The sequence below is a fragment of the Eptatretus burgeri genome, chromosome 3, assembly GCF_056783735.1.
Source record: "Eptatretus burgeri isolate ZD-2024b chromosome 3, Ebu_testis_v1, whole genome shotgun sequence".
In the NCBI taxonomy this organism is placed as follows: domain Eukaryota; kingdom Metazoa; phylum Chordata; class Myxini; order Myxiniformes; family Myxinidae; genus Eptatretus; species Eptatretus burgeri.
The window spans coordinates 121,957,767-121,980,673 of record NC_140963.1 but is presented as its reverse complement, the minus strand read 5'-3'; the positions used below and the strand labels follow the sequence as shown (position 1 = coordinate 121,980,673).

At 38.3% G+C, this 22,907-nt stretch overlaps 1 protein-coding gene across 1 annotated transcript in view; it reads right to left on the bottom strand.

Annotated features, from left to right (window-relative positions):
* Nucleotides 1-22,907, bottom strand: part of LOC147030880 (complement factor H-like) — a 374,343-nt gene that overhangs the window by 146,573 nt on the left and 204,863 nt on the right. The window contains exon 19 of the mRNA XM_085875422.1: nt 10,031-10,254. Coding sequence (XP_085731548.1) covers nt 10,031-10,254 — 224 coding nt within the window. The remainder of the gene's footprint in view (nt 1-10,030; nt 10,255-22,907) is intronic.

The window sequence follows — 22,907 nt, the reverse complement described above, 5'->3', positions numbered from 1 at the left end:
ATGTACTTCCGGTGGCACAATAAAGCGGAGTTGATGCGGGCACGCTTGGTTCTCGTGTTCCACAGCACCTCGTACACTCTATCCAGTTGTCACCGAATGGATCCCAGCACACACTCGTGCTTCAAGCTACATGCTGAAGTGTTCTGGCTTGCTGGCACCCGCTATGTCCTCCATTCCATAACGTCCCCAATGACTGTCGTGTCCCAAAGCCCAAGAGCTGGTGGCACTTGCGGTGGTTATAGTGAGGTGGGGGAAGCGCTGTGGCATATGCGGTAAAGTTGTTGAAGTGTTGTAAGCAGTTGAGGAGATTGTAGTGATGAAGTTGAAGTGGTTGGTTGCGGTTGTGCCGTTTATGGTGAAGATGTTGGGCATAGGTTGTTGTAGGGATTTTTAGAAGGCATTGTAGTGATCATGGTGAGCATTTTCGAGTCGTTGTGAGCATGATGAAGATCCGAGGTGAGGCGTCGGTTGGTTTATGGCGTGCCGTTTGAATGGGGGAAATGACGTGCATATGCAAATGAGCCTCTTCAGTTACAGTGGCATATCCTCATGACGCTCCTCGGTTAGCATCTCTGGTCTGGCACACATGCATGCATGGCAGGGTTTGTGTGTGAAATAAAATAAGGTAAAATAAAATAACTCAAAAAATAGGGGATTGATGACATAATTAAAAGCCCAACGCAACACATCTTGTCCCATTTACCTACTAGACATAACGGCAGGGCTGACTGAATGACTACTAATGAAATAACTGTCTCGGAATCACAATATTTTGGGTGCCATTGCCTTGGGGGAGTGCCAGATTTGCAGAATTGCAACAGTATAAACAAAAAAAAGAGCAATCAGAGATTGCAGACCCTTGCCAGGACCTGTTTTGTGTGGTGTGTTTGTGCACTGGTGTGTTACATAATTAATGAGACATAATTTGAACTGCCACTTTATAACTGCTGGCAGTGATGACTGGGTACCAAGATGTACCGCTTTGATGCAACCTGTTTTGATTGGACACCTGCCCCAGACCCATGATGTATATTATTTTTCAATTGAATTCAGAATGGGATTAACATAAATTCAATTCAAATCAAATGGATGACCAAATAGGAACAGTCCTGCATTGGAGTCATCAGAAGGAACCCAAACTAAAAAAGAAGAAAATATGGTCATCAGGAGGAACCTTGATATAATTCACATTTCAGCTACGACTCCTCCACCCTCAAACCTATACAGGCACAGCCAAGTGAGCCTTATTCAAAAAAGAAAGAATCCAAAAAAAGAACAAAAAAAAAAAAGATGAAAAAATTAAATAATTCAGGCTGCCAGACCATGTGTCCGATCAAGTTGAAATTTAAAACGTGTACTCCCTATCCCTACCAGATCACAATTTTGAAGTTTCACATCAATTGATTAAGCCGTTCCAGAGATAACATTATTTAATATTTCCCTTAAATCCAATATGGCTGCCAAACCATGAAACATCAAGTTTTTCCTGAACAACCTTGTATGCACATTCTTTGGGGAGCATTTGTGTGAAGTTTCCCCTCGATCTGTCCAGTCATTCTGGTGAAGAAGATTTTTAATGGTTTTAGAGTAAATCCAATGTGGCTGCCAAACCGTGTGACATATGACATCATATGTGTGACTATTTTGTTCCTCATGGATAGTTAGTCATATATGTTAAGTTTTGCTTTGATCTGTTTTGCCGTTTCGGAGATTTTGAAGGTTTTTCTATTTTTTTTTAAACAATATGGCTGCCGAATCATGTGACCGATGACGTCAACAACAAAAAAAATTGTGGACCATTTTATCCCGAGATGACCCTCAAAATTTTTCATACTCTCTCTATCGAGTGCAGCCTGTGGCTGCTGGTTGCATCATTGGTTGGGACACGGCTATACCGCTGATGCAGTGTCCCCCTTACCAGTACAATGGTGCTCATTTTGCCGACCTCGGAAGGATGACAGGCTGAGTCAACTTCTTGGTGTATTTTAATTCAGCGGCCAACAGGGCTTGAACTCAGGACCTGAGGATCCCAAGCCGCCACCCTAACCACTAAGCCAACACCAGGCTTATTTTCATACTGATCGGATGTAGCGTTCTTCATCTGCAATTATGATGTCATAACAAAGGCACCGATCCATCCATCCATCCATTGGGACCATACTCTGTGCAGAGCGTTGGTGCTGCTTTGGCAGTTTCCTTGGCTATTGGACACAATCCTGGACTGGTTGCCACTCCGACACAGAATATCAGCAAGCTGGCACTCATTTTGCCGATCTCGGAAGGATGACAGGCATTCAACCCCACCGAGAATTAATTCAACAGCTGAGTGGGATTTGAACTCAGGATCCTTAGATCCCAAGCCCACCCCCCTAACCATTAAGCCAATACCAGGCACAAGGCACCTTTGATGTCATAAAAAAAATCACATTCCCCTTGAGGAGGACTTGCTATGTGCCGAATTTCAATTTTTTCGTTGGTGCGGTTTCAGAGATTCAGAGGTCCAATTTTTTTCCTGTTTTTCCAACACGACTGCCACACCACATGACCTAGGACGTCATAATTATCATTATGACATTCTACATGAGTAGTCACACCTATGGTGAAAATTTCATCTAAATCCGACAATCGGTTCCGGTTCTGGGTTGTAAGGAAACGGCTGGTTCTCTCAGGGGTCTCTGCCGATTTTCTCAAAGTTAGATTTCCGGTCATTATTTGTCACGTTTTAACCGTTTGTTTTCTTTCCTACATGTTTACTGTGTGTTCCTAGTTCGGTTTTGTTTCAAAAATTGTGCTACTTTGTGAGTTTTTGTCGATCTTGTCTTACCTGGTTTCTTGAGGCCTACCCGTCTTTCCCATCAAGGTGTGCGATCGTTTTTATTTGTATTTTCTCCCTATTCCCATCAGTTCCTATTTTCCCCACTTTTCCCACCACCACCCATCTATCCCTCCTAACTACACCCTCTGTTTCTTGTCTATATAACAAAAAAAAAAAAAAAACACTTTCGACCTCCAGACCCATGAGTGCAGACCCTTCTTCTTGTTCTTCTTCTTCTTCCTCCTCCTCCTGCCATCACACCATCTTACTTCGATTTGAGCTGTCCCACTCTCACCATTAGCTTCACGATTTCTTCCGACATTCTACCACTCCCAAATCTTACCTAATCTTCAAAAATAGATCAAATTTTTCAATAAATTTCTTTGTATCATTTATAACTCGACAGCTCCTGAAACAACGTTTCTCTTCCCCTTCCTCTTCCTGGTACTTATCATCGATCCATCAGTTTCACTCTGTGCTTGCCGAACCAAATTCACCATACACCTCCAGGACTTTACTTCAACCTTTCCTTTAAATAATCCCACACAATTCTTATCAAAAATAATAATAATAACAACAATAATAGTAACAATAAAAACTCTCTTATAATTATAATGCTTCAACTTATTTGACACGTGTGGTTCTCATGACTGTATCATAATGCCCGACTGTTTTTCTATTTCAACAGACTGCTCTCAATTCGACATTTCCCTCATCCCTTGTCGAAAAAGTCCAACTGTAACAACGTTTCTTCTCTCCACTTTCTTAATTCGCCTTTGTTGCATCCCTCAAGTAATGTCTTTAATCGCATCTCTGACCTAAAAATATTAAAAACCCCAGTTTGCAATGCATGTTCATTTTCCATCAATTGTCCATTTTTTCCAACCTCAGTACCAATTCACCCCTCTCACCCTCCCTCTCAAAGGAACCGTCACACTCTTCCCCCTCACCTTTCTCAAAAACTCCCCCCACCCTCCTCCCTCAACTCTCCCCACTCACCCTTCTCCCTCCCATCACCCCCTCACTCCCCCTTCTCAAAGTTGACCCCATCACATCCACAAAGCTGCCTCCTTCCGCAGCCCTCTCTCCTCCATCTGATCATACCACCTCAAATCCTCAACTGCATTCTGCCCCCTCTCGTATTACGCGCCACTGTACCACAAGCCAGCACCACAGAGCCTTTTATCCTCCTCATCCGGCCCCCTCCCTGAGCTCTTCTGTAATCCTTCACAATCTTTCAACAACTATCCTTGCCTCCCTCCCTCCCCTCCCACTCCCCTGACCTCCCCTGCACCCAAAGCCTCCTCCCCTTCCCTGCATCCAAAGCCTCCTCCCCTCCTTCTTCCTTAACAGTGTGGACCTCAAACATCCGGGGCCTTTGCTCAAACCTGACAGATATTTCAAGGCAGGTTGCCACGGAAAAACCAGATATAATCAGCCAAACAGAAACTTTTCTCCCTCAATACGTCTCTGACTCCCGAGTACCTCTCCTTGGTTACTCCCTCCTCCGGTATGACAGACCTGGGCCTCATCCTGGTGGAGGAGTTGCTCTCTTCACCAAAGACTCGATTTCTCACTCTCCATGCACTGCCCTCACTCCTCCACAACTCCAGGAATACCTCTGGCTACAGCTTTCCCTCCACTCCCACCTCATGTTTATCTGTGTGTTGTACCATCCACCAAACAGTGATGACTCCATTTACACCTCACAATCCGAAAAATGGACCAACTTCTATCCTCTCATCTGAACTCTCTCTTCCTCATCTGTGACTTCTATTGTCATCATGCCAGTTGGGTGGGTATGGATCCCTCTCTCACCCGTCATGGCACTTCAGCAAAAGATTTCTGCAACTCATTGGGACTGACTCAATCGGTCAACTTCCCGACCCGGATCTCAACCATTGGTACTCCATCTCTTCCAGATCTGATTTTGACAAATTTCCCTGGAAATATATACTGTTCTTCCTCCACTCCAATCGGTTCATCTGACAACATGCTCGTCAAAGTAGACATCTCTCTGGCTGTTATTAGAAAACCACCTAAGTGCCGTCAACTCTGTCATTTCACTCAGGCTGACTGGAGGGTCTTCAAGCAGCCATCGAACTTCTCGGCTGGTCTCCCATCACTATTTTCTCCAACATCAATTCGTCCTGGGAATTCTTGCAAAGAAATTTGCTCTCCCTCATGCACAGATTTATCCCCTCTCATCTTCAGTTGTCCTACCCTTCCTCCAGCCCATTGTTCACTGAACTTTGTGGCGAGGCAATTGTCCTGAAACAACTTGCCTTTGTCTCATGAAAAGCAAATCCAACTGAGGGTAATCTCAGATTCTTCCATAAAGCTCAGAGCAAGTGTGTATCTACCCTCAAGAGAGCCAGAAAAGAACATCTTTCTAATCTCGTCTGAACTCTCAAACCTCTCTCCCTCCTCCAAATCCTGGTGGTGTCCAATCAAATCTGTTTCTGGTGTATATTCCCCCGCCATCCCATCCTTTACCTCAAATGGCTGCACTGCTGACACCGCACGGGAAAAGGCTGAATGCCTAAACTCGGTGTTTGCATCAAAATCTTGTGTCCAAAACCCATTGCTTTCTGCACCCACCTTAGCCAGTCGCATCCAGCTGTCCCTAGACTCTGTGTTCTTTTCTTCTGATAAAGTGGAGTGCTCGCTGTCCAACCTTGACTCAGATTCTGCAACCAGTCTAGACGGCATCAGCCCATGTGTCCTAAAAACCTGCTCCTCTGCTCTTGCTCACCCTCTCAATGTTCTATTCACCCTCTCATTTGCTCAAGGTCATATGCCATCTACTTGAATATCAGCAAACATTATCGCTCTGCATAAAAAAGGTTCAAAAACAGATCCCTGCAACTGAAGACCAATCAGCCCTCTCCCAATCATCAGCAGGGTTATGGAATTCATCATCGCTTCAGACATGAAATCCTTACTCTTCTCCAATGGCTTGATTTCCGCTAATCAATTTGGTTTCAGACCAGGTTAGTCGACCCTGATGATGCTGCTTCTACTCTCCCAACAATGGATGGAGGTCCTCAATGCCAGACATGAAATCAGAGCCAGATCCCCAGACATATCGCATGCTTTTGACACGGTCTGGCACCCTGCCCTGCTCAACAAACTCTCTTCCTATGGTATCCAAGACCATCTCCACTCATGGCTCACAGACTTCCTCTCCTGTCGAAGCCAACGTGTGGCCCTAAATGGAGTTCTCTCATTCCCTCTTGCTGTCCAAACTGGAATTCCTCAAGGCAGAAATCTGGGCCCTGTTCTTTTTCTGGTTTTCATCAATGATCTCTCTGACTCTCTGGAAAATCCTCTTTATCTCTTTTTTGATGACTCCAGCATCTGCGGTACCATCTGTCATCCATCAGACCGACAAGCAGCAGCTTCTTCACTCTCTGCAGATCTGGATAACTGGTCCAACACGTGGAACATGTCTTTCAATCCTGACAATTCTCACACTCTCACAATGTCTCTCCGAAAGGACCGTTTGGAAAAAAAAAAAACCCATCCACTCTCTCAACAATCCTCTGGAAGAAGTCCTTTCTTTCAAGGTTCTGGGTCTCAATATCTGCCACGATCTTTCCTGGGAAAGCCACATTTCCAACCTGGCCTCCAAAGCCAATCGCTGACTGGGAATCCTCCGTCGTGCTGAGTCCTTCCTTAGCCCACCTGAGCTCCTGACCACATACAAAGCTTTTGTCCTCTTTTCCCATTCCACTTTTGTCCGTTTAACGAACTGCCTTCCAGAGACTGCTCACACTCCTCCCTCAAGCACTTCATGCAGGTGCTACACCACCATCTCATCCCGCCTCCATACCTGTGACCTTTTCCACTCCCATTACCCCCAACCTAACCCAACCCTCTTTCTTGTGGGTAACTGTGTTTTCTCCCCACCTCTGTCTCCCCTCTTTTCCTGTTTGTTCATTGCCTTGCTTGTTAAGTTCAACTGTTGCCCCACTGTCAGTACATTTGAACTTTACCCTCTGTCCCCCCCCCCCGGATCGTTGATGAGCCGAGATTTTGGGAACAAAAAAAAATATCATCGACTTGGCATAACTAGCCTAAATGGGCAGGTTTTGAGGGCCTTTCCAGGTTGTATTCATGGCATTGCCCTTTATTCGAACATCCTCTGCCAGTTTTAAACAGGTTGAAAGTGGACAGGTTGAAGATAGGGTCCTCTTCAATTCCTCACTTGGTGTATTCCCTCATTATTTCATATTTCGCGTTCTTTGATGGCTTGCTGTAAATACCCCTCCAAAACATTCCACAGATCTGCCATCTTAATGGAAGAAAGTGCACCTGGACTTTAGCTTTGCCATCAGCGCTTAAGGGGCTGTCACACCTTGACGTTTTAGCCAGCGTATGGCAATGTATCAAAATGTATGTAAAACGCTGGCGTACGCTGAACTATTGATGTTTTTTCTAAAGTTTTTGGCGTATTCATAACGAGTTGGACGTATGCATAACGTATTAGTAATGTACACAGAACATTTCGATAACTTATAGATAACTTGTACCAACGTATGCTTAGCGTGTTGTCGGCATTCATAACGTATGCCCAACGATAGTCTAACATGTGCATAACGCGCGGCAGCGTATCGCCGATGATCACGTGACGCAGCCTATTAAAAGGCTTCCGCTCGACGATTCAAATCATAACCACACTCGACATCGAAGTGTCAAGGCCCTGTCACACCTTGACGTTTTAGCCAGCATATGCCGACGTATGAAAAATTTGCCGAATACGCTGGCACACGTCGAACAAGTTATGGGTAAGTTTTGTATACGTTAAGAGCACGCTGAAGCACACAGGCATACGTCGTAGTACGCTGAGCACGTCGACAAATTTTAAGCATGCTCAAAATTTTTCGACGTATGCCAGCGTATGACTCACACGTTCCGCATATGCTGGGCATAAGTTGTAGGCACGTTATGCGATCGTTGACACGTCAACACACGTTACTGGTAAGTTACCCATAAGTCGAAACACGTCGAGGTAATGTTTAGCGTTCCCGAAACTTATTTCTAACCTATGAGTAACGTGCTTTGAACCTATGAGTAACGAGCTTTGAACCTATGTGTAACGTATCTCCAACGCATATTGACATATGTAGACGTATTTGACGTCTTCCGGACGACCACAGAATTTACTGAACGTGTTTCTAACTTACAGCTACCGTATAATGCCGTATTGGCAGCGTTTAGAGGAATTGGTATCTAAAAATGGGGTTCACAGGAGGAACCCGTCAGTGTTCCAGACTCCGTGTTTTTTTGTTTGTTTGTTTTTTCTTCGGCATGACGGTTGATGTTGACACTTTGATTTCTGGTGCGGTTATAATATAATATAATTAATAGGCTTCCGCTCAACGATTTAAATCATAACTGCATAAATGTTCCTCCTGTGAACCCCATTTCTATACACCAATTCCCCTAAATGCTGCCAATACGCCATTATATGGTAGCTGTAAGTTAGAAACACATTCAGTAAGTTCTGTGGTCGTCCGGAAGACGTCAAATACGTCCACATACGTCAATACGCGTTGGAGATACGTTACACATCGGTTCAAAGCACGTTACTCATAGGTTCAAAGCACGTTACTCATCGGCTAGAAATAAGTTTCGGGTACGCTAAACATTACCTCAATGTGTTTTGACTTATGAGTAACTTACCACTAACGTGTGTCGACGTGTGTCAACGATCGCATAACGTGCCTACAACTTATGGCCAGCGTATGCAGAACGTGCGAGTCATACGCTGGCATATGTCGAAATATTTTGAGCATGTTAAAATTTGTCGACGAGCTCGGCATACCACGACGTATGCCAGCGTGCTTCAGCGTGCTCTTAACGTATACAAAACTTACCCAAAACTTATTCGACGTGTGCCAGCGTTTTAGACAAATTTTTCATACGTCGGCATACGCTCGCTAAATCGTCAAGGTGTGACAGCCCCTTCAGCATGAATCGTACTAATTAGTGGAGGGGTCAGATGACTGATGATAATGAAAAGGAAACACGTAACTTTCTAAATGAGGATGAATGCTAAATGAGACCTTTTGCGCATGCGCTGGGTGTGTTTACACTGACTGCGTTCTGCTCGCTAGGCACTTTTAACCTACCGTTACGAACACAATATCTGTGATTCAAATCTTCCTTTCAAATATAATTTTCAACATTTAGACAAAAGAGTGGAAATTTGATGATGGATACCAATATTTTTTCTGTTCCAGAATGCAAATCAGACTCACGAAAATACAGGAATCTAGAATACATACGTGGATGAGAGGAGTCGGGTTTGTAGCATTTCCTGTTTATACAATTAGCTGGAGGTGGCCATGGTTACAACACACACACACACACACACACACACACACACACACACACACACACACACACACACACACACACACACACACACACACACACACACACTTCTCCTTTCACCAACACATGCAAAATACTTGCATAATTTATCTTGTGGCCCCAGCACCAGACAAAAATTATGTATTCATTACAGTTTTACCAGTACTGGCTAAGTCATGGAAAACCTCCCACACATGATGAATAATAAATATCATTTTAAACTAATCCTATGCATCGCCAAGTCACAGATATGACCTTCCCAATAGTGTTAAGAAGCACAAAGGTTTGGGTGGAACGCTCCCGATTTTGAACATTCAGGCCTTTCAAGGACCGATATCATCAGGAGGGTTTGCAGTACAAGCTGCAAGATATCAACTTTTTGGACAAGTTGATCAGAAAGTTCTTCAAATGTTTTGTTTTGCAGAGGCACACCCCTTTCTCTGGGGTTGTTTTAACTGTTTTGGGCTTCTTTAAAAGATTTGTGAGCCGTTTCATGCAACAATCCATTTTTGATCTGCATGCGATACATCCAGCCACGCTGATGGACCTCATTACTGGGAGTTTCTGCACATGTGTGACGAGCTTTCAGGGACAGATCGCATCATTTTGAAATTCTAATATTAAGTGTGGAGCATTTCCTGTTTCCTGTCTGCCTTCATTGCTGGTGTCCCTTCTCTGAACCAGAAACATCGATTCAAAATATAAACTGGCTCCCATGGGTCAATGATCGGTTGTACATCCTTCACTGTTCTCCAGCTTTGTGAAAGTTACAACGATTAAATATTGAACCCAGTCAGTGTGTAAATGATAATAATTAGTAATCATTGAAATTACCGTTGGGTTGGCAGGACAGGGTTTCCATTGGCCAGTGAGATTGTTGACAGGTTATAACTTCAGAGCCCACAAGTCGTGTTCCATTATTACATGTCGCTTTCGCCTGGATGATGACATTACGATCATCTTCATTCTTCGGTCTCATCACCTCGAGATTTCCCTCAATGAGTTTGGGATTTTTGAGACAACATTGGATCTCTCCATCTGGTACTTTGTTGTGACACCTACAAGAAAGGAAAAAAGCAATAGAGGTGAGTAGGGTGAGTATACTGATTCTGGCTCACTTTTCCCCATGTAAGTGAATGGGGGTTTTTCAGCGATTCATATTTTTTCCCAAAAAAATAAACCCCCTTTTTAGCCCAAGGTATATTTATTTGTCTCCCCTTTTAACCTTGGGGCACTCTATTGAAATAACCAATGCAACAAGATAAAGATTTGTTCAAGTAGCAAAGCAGTAATGTGATTTGTTAAAGGTGATTCTGAAGAAATATCTGAAACATGTAAGCCGAGAGACACTCTTTTTCAAATAACCAATGCATATTGTTTAGCTCACTCATTGAACCTATAAACATTTGTTCATTCTCAAATTCCTTCAAGAGTTTAATTTTCTTTGCACAATAATCCCCATCTAAAATATTTAAAAATAAAACATTTGAATCTTTATATTTTTCAAGATACCCCTTTTGTGCCATTATGAAATGATGTACTTCTCTTAATGATCTCATCTGACCACCTCCTGAGCCTCAGATTATTTTTTGCATAAGCCACGCCCACTTTTCATAAGCCCCGCCCACTTTTTCATAAGCCTGCCCACTTACCACAAGATATTTCCATAGGCCACGCCCACTTTTCCTAGGCCCCGCCCACTTTTACTAAGCCCCTCCTGCTCTTACATCATTTCCAGTTCATCACTGACTCAAAGAAATGACGAAGAAATTTTACAATGTTATGGTTTTGAAAAATTTCTGAACGAAGGCTTGCCTGGGCTTGCCCAGGGAATTTCCAAAGGAAACCACTCCCACCAGTCTTTCTCTTTTAAAGGTTCAACCCAGACTCCATTTTAAACATATTTTTTTGCTGGCAATGGTGTGCTGTGTGCTTGCCTGGTGCTCAACCACTTGTATGGAACTAAACCTTCAAGTTTATGAACTGGATTCAAACCTCTTATCTGTTGAGGTAAGATTTTTATTTTCCTATTTTTAGTTCCTTTTAAACATCGACTCATTTAATAATTGAATAACTTAATTAATACATTATTATTTTCTCTCACAGGAAATTGTATCTGAAATACAAAATGAAAATACCGATTTTGCCACAACTTGGGGTGAAATTGTTGGCTTGGTTGAAGACCTTATAAGCGACCAAGACCCACAGAACGAGCTCGATCTTGATGACCCAACCAAAGAGTTATACGTTGGAGACCTTATGAGCGACCAAGACCCACAGAACGAGCTAGGCCTTGAGTGGGATGACTTTGGGGTTCCTTGGAGATCGACTATTTGTATGGAACTAAACCTTCAAGTTGATGAACTGGATTCAAACCTATTATCTGTTGAGGTAAGATTTTTATTTTCCTATTTTTAGTTCCTTTTAAACATCGACTCATTTAATAATTAAATAACTTAATTAATACATCATGATTTTCTCTCACAGGAAATTGTATCTGAAATACAATATGAAAATACCGATTTTGCCACAACTTGGGGCGAAATTGTTGGCTTGGTTGAAGACCTTATGAGCGACCAAGACCCTCAGAACGAGCTCGATCTTGATGACCCAACCAAAGAATTATACCTTGGAGACCAGCAAAATCCTGAAAAAGAGTTTTACAGCAATAGTACTCATTGCGAGTTATCAAGACAATACCCACTGAACAAGTTATACCTTGATGAGCCACAATACAAGTTTTACCTTGGAGACTCACAAATTTTGAAAAAATCAGTAAATGAGTTCTGCCTTGATGGTTTAAATAACTACCTTGGAGACTCAGGAAAAGGGTTCTGCCAAGATGGTTCTAAATATGGGACCTACCTTGGAGACTCACAAATTTTGAAAAAAATCAGGAAATGAGTTATCCCTTCGAGACTTTATAAGTTGGTTTTATTTTGGAGACTTAAATGTGGGTTCTGGCTTGATAACTCACAATGTGATACATATCTTGGAAACTCAACAGAAATATGGTTATACCTTGAAGACTTGGAAAGTTGGGTTAATTTTGGAGACTTGAAATGCTATCACTCTTTGGGATCTAAACCTATCGATGTAGTTCTTTGTCAGATGGTGCTTGATGGGAGCAAGATCAAGAAAGTTCTGGGAAGAAAGTGCAGGCTTACTCCCCCTTTCTACGTCATCAAACCTGAAAGCCTTAAAAGACAGAATTGGAAGAAGAGAAAAAAAAAAACGTAAAAAATATATGCAGATGGAAATCTCATTTTGAAAAAGACATTGTGTTGGGCGAGGATTGAGGTGGGGTTGAGATTTTGAATGTGAGGGTTAGGGTTGAGATTTTGAATGTGAGGGTTGGGACACACACACACACACACACACACACACACACACACACACACACACACACACACACACACACACACACACACACACACACACACACACACACACACACACATGCACACACACGCACACACGCACACACATACACACACATCAACAAACAAAAGTTAAGCCTGAACTATTCAGTCGAGGATTCTGTGTTTGGGGTTCACAGATCTAAGAACGTCCCCCTTGACACATTATATACTGTTATACACCTCGGACTTTGCCCTCGAGTGTCCACAACGGTGTATAGTAGGAGGGAGTGAAGCGCCAACCCATTGCTCCCATTGCACACACATTAAATACTGTTATACACCTCGGACTTGGCCCTCGAGTGTCCACAACGGTGTATAGTAGGAGGGAGTGAAGCGCCAACCCATTGCTCCCATTGCACACACATTATATACTGTTATACACCTCGGACTTGGCCCTCGAGTGTCCACAACGGTGTATAGTTGGAGGGAGTGAAGCACCAACCCATTGCTCCCATTGCACACACACGCATACACACACACACACACACATACACACACACACACACACACACACACACACACACACACACACACACACACACACACACACACACACACACATATCAACAAACAAAAGTTAAGCCTTAACTATTCAGTTGCGGATTCTGTGTTTGGGGTTCACAGATCTAAGAACGTCCCCCCTTGACACACATTATATACGGCAGATGCCACCTGTTATACACCTCGGACTTGGCCCTCGAGTGTCCACAACGGTGAAAAGTAGGAGGGAGTGAAGCAGAAACCCATTGCTCCCATGGGTATTATCTCCTTAGTTTTGTCTTTTGTAATTCCTGTGAATAAAATGAACCTAAAATCTCTTCCCCTTCCAAATCATACATCTTATAAGTCCAAAGAACCGTATCTATTACATAAACAATTTTAAAAAGTTCGTTCGTCCATCGTTTAGTATAACCCTTTTCAAAATAAGATTTCCATCGATATATTCTAACGATATCACCAACTTTGAACTTAGGTTTTCTGACATTAATCTCTTTTTCATATTTTAATTTTGTAAATGTTTCTGATGGTTTCATATTTGTTGACGTGTGAATCGTGTCATTAGACTTATCCTCAATATCCTGAATAAAAGATGACCATAGTTGTGAACCGAGTTGTGTGAATTTTTTATATAGTCTCTCTTTTAAGGTACTATTAAAACGTTCAACAACAACGGCCTTCCCTTCATTAAAGGTACTGTATAATATAATGTTGTCATTTTTTAGAAAATTCATAAATGTCTTGTTATAAAACTCTCAACCCTCATCAGTCCACAATTTTTTAGGTTTTCTCTTACTTTTATTAAATATCTGTTGAAAGGCTAACATAAGAGTTTTACCTGTTTTGTTTTTTAATGGGACAACCCACGCATATCTACTCCTCAAATCAATAACGGTTAAAGAATACTTGTACCCCTTATCATAATTGAGTTCAATCAAATCAGCGGACCAGATATAATCTACTTCCTTGGAATAAACTTTCCTTCTCTGAAACTTTGTGAATATTGGTTTATGTAATTCATCAGCTAATTGCTCTTCAACTTAATGACATCATTAGAGCCTATAGGTTTTTTGAATTTGCAAGTCCAAGTTTCAATTTAGCACTGATCATCTTCTTCATGATGAACCTATCAACTTTTTCTCTCAAGGTTGGATTTTGTATCAGAGACAAATTATACAACATTTCTCTATCGGCTTCATGCTTTTCTTCCAACGTTGTGGTATTCCCATAATCAATATCGTGCCTTATGCACACTTCATCAACCCTATTGATTGGTTTGCTCCATGGTTTAGGATTGTCTGCCTCATCTAATCTTTTATCCAAGTTTGTGCCTGGATGACAGAAAGAATACTCTGGTAGATGTAATTCCCCTGGTATTCCAGTAGTTGTAAATTTACTTCCTGATAAAAACTTTTGTATATCTCCTCCGAGTTTGTGTTTGGAGATAAATTGATTTCTTTTGAATCACACACCGAACATATACCTTTTTGTATAACCCTGTTATTTTTACTTTTAAAATATGAGATATTTTAAGTCTTAGTTTTCTTTTTACATTTGAGACAATAACTCATTTATTTCTGCGAAAAATTCTGACAGTGTGCAAAAACCTTTTTAGTTTCCAACATGCACATTTGAATCTTAATTTTTAAAACATAAAGAATCCTTAGAAATGCCTTCACTCTCTCCTCCATTTATTTAAGAAAAAAAAATTAAAAACTTTAATTAAAATGAATATCTTGTCGATGTCAACGGTCTTGTCGAAAATACTGCAAATAGACTTGTCAATTCTTTGTTTTCCTCCTCGGTGGGTTGAGTTATTTTCTGTAATACCACCAATCTTTTTCTAATATCACTGGTTTACAGATTTTGATATTTATTTTTTATTTTTATTCGCTCTTTCCTCCATCTCCTCATTCTCTCTCTTCTCTCTCTCATTCTCTCTCTCTCTCTTCTCTCTCCCCTCCTCTTTCTTCTCCCTCTCCTCCTTTTCTCTCTTCTCCTTTTCCTCCTCTTCTCTCTCTTCAACTTCCTCGTCCCTTACTATCCTTGAATCACTTACACCCCATAGAATATCATACATATATTCATCAGGATTTCTTGTTATTCCTGTATCCAAAATAATTTTTTTACAACAGGAAACCAATAAAATTTCTTTTGAATTTCTAAAAGAGCCTTACCTTTTCTTAACTTGATAATTTTTTCATTATTTAACATTCTAATTAAATCTAAAGTTGTCGGTTTATCAACATCAGCATAATGCCAATCTTTTATTGAAAATACCTCATTCTTATGTTGTAGAACATATTTATTAAAATACCGAATACCCTTTTCTTGAAGGTCTGCTTGGACACAGAAATGATAATTTTCTTGAAGCCTTCTTGCTGTCATTTATGTATTAGAAATATATGTTAGAATAATATTATGGCACGAAACACCTTCCCATCTTCCCATAGTCAAATCAGTTTGTATTTCCTTACTTATCATATATAATCCTGTTTTTTTTCTGTTTTCATGATATAAACTATGGCAAAACCATTATTATATTTACCCTTATTAAATTCTTTTATTTGTTGTTAAATAATCGTTCTTCCACAAAACTCATTCTCTGCACCAAGTGGATAATATTCTTCCTTACGAGACTGATTTAATTGTTCCAGGTCTTCTAGGTCAATTTTAAATGACCAATTATACCCTAAATCATTCATATCATACCCCCATTATTGTATTCTCATACAAACGATACGCCTTTCTTTATAAAAATTTATTTTACTTCGAACTGTGAATTCTGTATGACCTGGAGATAAAATCAACACTTCTGTATCTTTGGAATACACGGCCGTTTTATTTAAGGATATATATTGTGATAAATCGCTTAATCTCACCAAGTCATTCGCGTCAGTCGGGCTTGGATAATTTTTTAGTTTATAAGCATTTTTCATGTTAATATTTTTGGTTATATTATATTTATGTCGTTCAGCCTGTGCCTTTGTGTAATAATTTGATAAATCAATATCCAGTTCTTGGGATACACCAAAGATAGAACCATCTTTACCAACATGTCATTTATATTAGATTAAAAATAATGTCATAAATTTTTTTATTTTTGTTGAGTTGAAATAACACGTATAGACATAATTGACCACAACACTTGGAATTTAATTCTTGGACTTGAAATGTTTGATAAACACCATTCTGTAAGAATTTTATGACTTCAACAGGTGGTGGAAGACCAAAACTATCAAAATAATATTTGTCTTGATTATTAAAAATACAAACCCAATGAGAACCGTTCCCATTATTATCTTCTAAGTTCATAATAATATTCTTTGTATGTTTCGGCACGTTTGTTAATTCATCTCGCATACAAATAACCACATAATGAATTTTTAATTTCTTACAATATTTGACAAGTTGTAAATTTGATGTTGTATTCTTTTCAAATTATTTAAACCACTCATCAATGCTCATTTATTTATCAGAAAGATATAATCCATTACCCCTTTTAGTTAATTTTACAACTGCTTGTGCGATAGAAGAAAGCATATCTCCAACTAGCAATCTCGCTTTGTCAGGCAGACCTTCATGTTTTTCAGCAAAATCTATAATTACACCACTTCCACTAATTTGTTTCCCCAACTCTTTGTTATGTCTTTCCAATTCTTTTTGAGCCTGGAGTTGAGCCTTCCTTTCGTTGGCAGTTTTCACCGCTGTTGAAATACCACCCGTCAATGCTCCAAATGCACTTAAACCAGCAAATAAAGGAATTAGAAATGGGAGAAATCCTCCACTCGTCTCTCTTATTGAATATTTTTTCAACATTGGTTTTGTCATTTTAATTTTAAGTGAGCCAGTATCGTTCAAGATTTTAACCTGTTCTCTTGTGAGAAAAACATCAATTCTTACTGCTCCTTTTCTCTGAATTGTATTAACGTTAATCGTACAAGGCTTTTGATTTTGAACACAAGATGATAGTTTATGGAGATTGATTTGATTAACATATACTCCAGTTGGTACTTTGCCACTCATTTATTTAACAAAAAATTATGTGAGACTAATCATAACACAATTATCTGTATTAATCTGCAATTTTGTTTCTTCCAAAAGCAAACAATATGTATCAACTTATTCACTCTCTCCTCTTTCAATGTACAGGGAAATATCCACTCGATTAGACTTTATAGTTTCCTTTTGAGCACTCAGGTCAAACGCATATATTGTATACAAACTTTTAAATGCTGTCATATCCAAAATAGGTTCTTTATTTCCATTACTTTCGCACACCTTTTGGTAAGACTTGTATACTTCAGCAAAATCATTTTTTCCCAATTAATTTCCAATCGATCTCGTGGGTAAAATGTTCCATCTAGAGAAACACGAAGTTGTTTCACCTTAGCATTATCATTCAATGCATTATTCTTATCCGTTGCAGTATCACCATCTGCCTTTTAAAAATGATCCACAGATATCGTGGCTTTCCTTCCAGAACACCCAAATTCCACGTGTAAGTGGTTTGGTTGAGTTTAACGTGTTGACATCTTCGTTTGAGGTATGATACACCGAGTGGTTTCTTTGAGTTAAGTCTTTTATTCAACATCTTTTCTGTTTTAAGATTAGGAGTATATTCACTAATATACCAACTCATTTCATAAATTACAAATTTATTCTGATCATGAAAAGCACTACCAACACCAAAAAGCAATCTATTTTCATTATCATTCCTTTGGAGTTGAAATCTAATTTTAAGACCATACAGAACTTTATCATGATCACAAAAAAATATATATACCTTTAAGAGGAACTGCCACAGTAAAACTATTCCCTGCTTTTGTATCATCATTATACATTCCTTTCCTTTGATTATATCCAGGGTCTGTGTTTGATCCCGTTGACATATCAGGAATAAAACCTTCGACAGCCCCTTTTCCCATTCTATCACCGAATGAATATAGTGTAAATTTCATCATTTCAGATACAGCAGAGACATAGTCAACCACTTCAACTTCTTGTGTTCCAATGTACAAACGAACACTATCAAACATTTTCCAGAAGAAATCATTTACGAGTGTAGCGTTTGTGTTATTCCCAGCCTTAGTGAATGTAAAGTTACACAACAAGAAACTTTCGGATAGATTCAAATAGGTTTGTTGATTATTTATTTCAAAACTTTTTGGACCATTTGTATTCCAGTCTGTTCCAGTTATTGCATTTTCCTTGAAGTAATCTTCTTTTTTCGAGGAGTTTGAGATAATAATAGTATCATTCAAAACATAGATACTATCAATTGCTTCCATACTTGTATTTATTTAGGAAAAAAGATGTTAAAACTTTTGAAACCATGATCCAAGTATTCAAATTATTTTCTGTCGTTCTTGGGGAGACAACTGAGTTTTGACTTTCTTAATTTATTTTATTGCTTGTAATTTATGAGATTCCTTTTGGGCATCTTTTATACTCTTTATAGCACCTGCTACATTTCCCACAGCAGAAGCAGTTAAACCAATTAGGTCTTTATGTTTAAGAATGGTTGAACCGATACCCATTAGAGTATCAATTATCCCATCTCCTCTAAATTGATGTCGACACCCCTTTGTCTCGTAGGTTTAAAGTATCCTCTACCCAGATACATACCTTCGCCCTTGTAGTATGGGGAAAGGAACATCCCATCCCTTGTAATTATTTTATATTTTCCCAACTCGTGTTTCCTCACAATAACCATCGTATTTATTTATTGGAAAACTTCACGAAGGTGAATTCTGATGGATATAACTTCCCCATTAAAAGAAATCATACGGTTATCTTGGTCGGTTATCCTAAAATTTACTCTGTGTATGGTTTCTCCTGACACAGGGAGATAAACCAAATTTTTGGGTTCCACATTGAATTTATAACCAATTGGGGTTGAGTATGCGTTGAATGAAAATATCGTTTTTGTTTTTATTCCATCATTATAAGCACCATCAATAAAATCACAGTGAATTAATACCGAATTTATTCCTGAGGATATTTGAACGACATTATCACTGTAAAACATCCCATTAGTTTCAATCTTTTTTGAGGAGAAACCCAATAACTCTCTAAATGAATTATCAATTGTGAAATCAACCTTGGAGTTATTTTTAAGTTTAATCGTTGATTTTGAAGTATGTTTTTGAATGTCTTCAACAATATTTTTGGTTCATCACCCTGTTCTTTCATAAGATGAGCAATTTCCGAAGATATTTGAGAAATCTCAAATGCTCCGGGTGAGACTGTTATCGTTTTGTATCCACTTCCCGGATTATAACTAAACTTGTCATTTTTATCGGTTATATTAAATAAGGTATTATAAGTTTCCATGGACAATAAAGATGCCTCATATTCATTTGTTGGGTCAAGTTGTAGTGGGTATGGGAATGAAGATGTGTGGTCGCTTGTTGTGAAATTGAAACTCAGGATTGTGCTTCTCATCTTATTTAATATGAGATAAAATGTCTTTATATTGATGTTTATTAATTATTTTCATGTTCATCAACTGGTCTAAAATGGCTGATGCTTCATTGTTATTTCATATAAATACTTCATATAAAGCAATTGTTATTTCCAGCCTTCTTACTGCCTAACCACAATAACAGTCTGTTGACTAATTGTGATGGGTCATTTGGAAGAAAACTAACACCTGAACCAAGGATACTTAAAGCCTGAATAATGTGTTTCTCCTTCTCATTCTTCCTACTTTTACCAGAAAGAATAACCCTATAATCAACAGAGTTCAGCAGATCAATATATACTTTATCATCATTATTTTTCATATCCAATGGTTTATCAATATACTTTGATTCATCCCTCACAGTTGAACCTTGTCTTCCATCTTTTGTGAGAAGAAACATTAATCTCGGAGTTAGTTTGACAGGGGGTCGAGCAGAACTCAAGAACCTTAATTCATCATTAAATATCAATACCTTTTCTTGAACAAGATGAAATATTGCTGATTGTTCTGTTGGAATGAGCCCTGCTTTGGTTTTTGAATCCGCTGAATATTCATTGTTTTGAAGAGCATTCACAATATAATCAGGGGGTCGATTCATCTCTTCCAGTTGTTGAAATAATCCTTCATCATCATATTCTAATTCTCCTATATGCTCTAATTCTTCCTCCGTATTTGACTGAAATCTTTTAACATTTTGGTGCTTTTGAGGAGTATATTTTATCGTGGGAACTGTGGAAACATCTATAATTTTTCTTGGGAAGTTTTTAAAAGTGGTTTAAAAAATTTCTCTTGTTTTCTTTCGAATGCTTCTTCACCCGTTAGTTTTTGTCTGCGTTTCTTCTTTATGTCTTCCTGTTGTTTTACAACTTTTGAAACCAACTCTTGATGTTCCCTAAATCTTCTTGCTCTTTCTTTCACATCCATTTATTAATTGAAAAATATCATTTAATATCTCATCTTGTTTCACAACAATATATTTATATTTTTCAGTCGTGTGTTTCATGTAATCCCCAAATTCCTTTTTACTACATAATGTAGAACAAATGTCTCTCCAAAAATTGTTTATATCTATTGAATTTAACTTGAATAAAATAAAAGTATTGGCATTGTTTCTGATGGAACGACGAGGAAGTTGAAAGTACGATTGACTAAGATAAATACAATGCCAAGAAGAATGTCTCCCTCTTGTGTACAAGCTTTCCATTACCGTTTGGTTTCTCTCATTAACACAATCATCAAAGATAACGAGGTTCTTTTTAGATTTATCCAAATCTTGGGGAGACGGTATATCATCCGTATTATCACTAAGAATAAAAGTTATCGGTTTTGATTTCTTTTTACATCTCTGTGTATCACAAAATAATTGTATTATATCTTCAATGTTTTTATCATTTCGGTTTTTTTGAAGTTTAAATCAACCGATTATATCTTCTTTTTGAAGACCAGCATTAAAACCTTGTGAGAGTAGTTGATACTCTGGTTGAAAACTCCACTTTGTGAAAATTATTACATTATCATAATCTACAAAGTTGGGAGTAAGGAGCATCTTTAAAAGAAAGCAGGTTTTTCCACATCCAGTTGAACCAACTATGAGGCATCTTAATGAATTTGGGAGATTTTTATGGTTGTTAAGTTTTATCTTATTTTCCCAAATGGGTAAAAAATCATTCATTTATATATTTGGAAAACAGGTTATTTAATTTATTATTGGCTTTTTTAGAAACTCTATATTTTATCCTAAGTTCAGGTTTAATTTCAAGATAATCCATTATTTTATTTATGCAATATCTTGTGTTGATATTTCCCTGAAAATCACATCCATGAATAATATACAACAACAATCCTTTGAACATTTCTCGAATATGTTCAGTTTCTTCCCTTGTAAGGAAAGGTGTGTTATCACCCTCATACTTTACATTCATTTCTCTAATCAATCTTGTAAAGTAATTCATTTTTGGTGTAAATCTAAAAGAATTATTTTCCTTTTTATATTTTTTATTATCATTAATTAGAAGATAATCACAGAATATACATTGTTTATAGGCTTTTGACTCTGTGTTTAATCCCCGTCTTTCACACGCAGGACAATTCTCAAATTTGTCATATGGAGAATCAGGGAATTCAAGAGGCTCAAAATCGAGTAAACTATTCATATTTATAAAGTGAAACTTTACTTAAACTGAAATTCATTTTCGATATCATCTTCGATACTTTCAGAATCATCTATACTTTCATACCTATCGTTTGAACACAAACTCTCGGTATCAAAACTATCGTTTGAATGCAAACTCCCGGTATCATAATCACTCTCATAATCTTCAAAATCTTCAGTTGAATATTGACTCATATTGAATTAGTAGAAAAAACATTACCATCGATATCTATATACTTTTTTTCATTAACAGATTCAACTGCGACATTTTTTATATTAAAGGTAATTTTAAAATGATCCTTAACTACAATTGAACGAAATGTCATTTCACCTGATATATTAACATCCTTTATTTCATCAGGATTTATATCTTTAGGGTTGTTGAAAAAAATACAAATTTCTCCTTGCATATTACAGATGGTCTTATCTTTTCTTTCTAAAGCTTCATCCATAAGGTTTTTATTTTTTGATACTTTTTCTTGTTTCATTGCTTTTTCTCGTTTTGAATATATTGCCAGAAGGAGAGGAGAAACTTTTGTTAGAGATACCTTAATTGATGTTCTTCCAGGTATACTGAAAGCCCTTCCACTGAAGTAAATTGAAGAACTCATATTATTCGCCATAATTGTTTTTATCCAATAGTTGTTATATTTGTCTTTGTTCAATTTTACATCCTTGACATATTTCTCAGTATCTTTAACAAATGAAGAGATTGATTGAAACTTGTCTTTTGTGTCTTGAAACATTGTATTTATTAAGTTAAAAAGTTGGAGGATAAAATGGTTTTAAGCACAGATTCACCTGTAAAATAAACGAAATTTTCATCAAGAAAATTTTAGTTGAAGCACAGATTCACCTGTAAAATAAACGAAATTTTCTTCAAGAAAATTTTAGTTTAAGCAAAGTTTTATTATATAAATATGGTGAATATAACGTACTGCGATGTTTGTAATCACGAATATAAACATTATAGAAAACACCTCCGAACCAACAAACACACATTTAATCTATTTCATAAAATATCTCCTCTTGAGTTGGAAAGAAAACATTGTGATATCTGCTCAAAGGATGTTTTGAAAAGTAGTCATAATAGACATCTTCAATCACAAAAACACAAGAAAATGAGTTTAAAGTAAAGGGAGACTATTATATAGAAGACACTGATGGGGCATT